This window comes from Phanerochaete carnosa, assembly GCF_000300595.1.
Source record: "Phanerochaete carnosa HHB-10118-sp unplaced genomic scaffold PHACAscaffold_1120, whole genome shotgun sequence".
NCBI lineage: Eukaryota > Fungi > Basidiomycota > Agaricomycetes > Polyporales > Phanerochaetaceae > Phanerochaete > Phanerochaete carnosa.
Window position 1 is genome coordinate 1 of NW_006768747.1, and position 2,018 is coordinate 2,018.

The 2,018-nt window shown below is 52.9% G+C and overlaps 1 protein-coding gene across 1 annotated transcript; it reads left to right on the forward strand.

Moving 5' to 3' along the window:
• PHACADRAFT_189288 (uncharacterized protein) lies at positions 1-1,872 on the forward strand (the record flags this gene model as incomplete). Its single annotated transcript, XM_007403398.1, has 5 exons — positions 1-420; positions 483-572; positions 628-695; positions 748-1,308; positions 1,369-1,872. Exons 1-5 carry the CDS (start codon positions 264-266, stop codon positions 1,870-1,872), a joined length of 1,380 nt encoding a protein of 459 aa, XP_007403460.1. The 5' UTR covers positions 1-263.
• Positions 1,873-2,018: the final 146 nt, after the last annotated feature.

The window sequence follows — 2,018 nt, forward strand, 5'->3', positions numbered from 1 at the left end:
CCCGGCATGCTGCTTTTGACGCATATGAGAAGCAAGCCCTTGATCGCTTTAAATTCATGAAGGCAATTAGAGCACCGAAGTGGTTCAGAGTGGGACATTTTGCAGAGTGGCGAGTGGTGAAGTGAGCAGGTACCAAATGCGGGTGAGTGATCGGTTGCTGACACACTACTGACTGCCCCTTAAATTTGTCGCGTCGCGACGATGCTTGGCTTGCCCTTCTCCACTATCTGACCGCCTGTCCCACTTGCATTTACCAACAATATATGCCCTCTCGCCCTCCGAACTCGACAGATGAGGAAGAAGAGCAACCCCTCAAGAACACGGCTAAAACATCACGACTCCACAACGAGGGTATCTCTTCCGGCAATATTGTGAAGGGCAAGCGCAAAGCAAAACCCACGAAAAAGCAAGAATCCAATGGTACGTCTGCAGTATGCTATTTTAATCTCAAGTTCTAGCAGCTAATCTAGTGCGTACTTTAGAGAGGGATGACGGTGAGCGACTGAAGACACAGCTTGAAAAAGCAAAGAAACTACTGCGCAAGTACAAGACGGCAGCAGAGCAAACTGGAGGTAGGGCATTCCTTTGCTAGATCTCAATCTCAGTGAATATCTAAGCTGTTGTTAGGCGATGGATCGGAGGAAGGTGATTCGGATGGATCACTCGAAGAAGAGGAGGAGACGTACAAATCACCAGTGGGTGTTCATAGCTCGTCCTAACTCACTACTAACAACGGGCTGTTTATAGTTCTTCTCCAAAGGGGTTGTCTCTGTCGAACAGCCCAAGCAAAAGCGTCCTGCTCTTCCGAAGCTCAGCGCAGCAACTTCCAAGCCATCCGGCATATCTCCACCTCAAGTTGCCACCACCTCCTCGACCACCGACAAGTCCACCAGAGAACGCTCCATGCAAGAGTATACAACGTCTTCTGCAAGCCAGCAAGAGCTGCGGCCAGAGCCAAGACAGAAAGATCTGCCACAACAGTCCTGTTCTCGTTCCCATTCTCTCTCTCGCTCTCGCTCGCGCCCCCATTCTCGCTCTCGCCCCCGTTCTTCCTCTCACTCGCGCCCCCATTCTCGCTCTCGTTCGCGTCCTCGCTCACGCTCCCATAGACGCCGCTCGCGCAGCCGTGTTTCCAGGCGTGTCTCCAGTTCAAGCTCGCACCCACCATCAGAATCCCAAGCTTCACTTCCTCCACCCTCGCCCTCCCTGCCCGCCACCAGCAGGCTGCCTTCACCAGACCTAGAAGACATTTCATTCAGTCGTCGCCAGACAGAACATCAACGTTCTCGGGACATGCCACGTTATCATGTAAGTTCCTTTTCATCTGCACGTTTCAGCTTCAACCTTACTACTTTCTTTGGAGTTCAGCGACCTTCCAGCTCACGCTCTCGTATCTGGGACGATAGCGGGGTATGGTCAGACCTTGACCCTTTACATGACCAACACGACCGACGCTCCCGTTCCCGCGACCGACTCCATGCGCAGCACTCGCAGCCCCATCAACACTTGTCCCGGTCGACTCAACTTCCTCGTAGCAAATCTCCTGCTCGCAAACGTCGACGATCTCGTTCACCATCACCCGAACCCCAACCGATCCTCTACAGGGATGATAAGATTGCGCCGCCGCCTTCCAATGTCATGCCAAAGGCCAGTGATTACAGCAAGACTATCGAGGAGCTGATCAATCGTGCTGTTCAGAAGCTTACTGTCAAGCTGTACACTGTCGACGCCTTCCCCTCTGATGAGCTGGTCAAGGAGTGGTCGCAGGAGTGCTGGATTGTCACCTGCCGGGCGGCACGAAAGAAGTTTGCACCGCAGGAGGGAAATGCCCGAATCATAATTGCAGTGCGTCACTTGATTTGTCTCTCTTGACCGTCGTGCTTGATCTACTATCCCAGATATCAAAGCGGAAGTCATCGATACATCTCATCTTCGGGACACCGTGCGTGACATGATTCCGTCGACATACGATCTTGCTCCCGATGCCGTCCGCGAGACGTCTGTGGCGAACATGACGA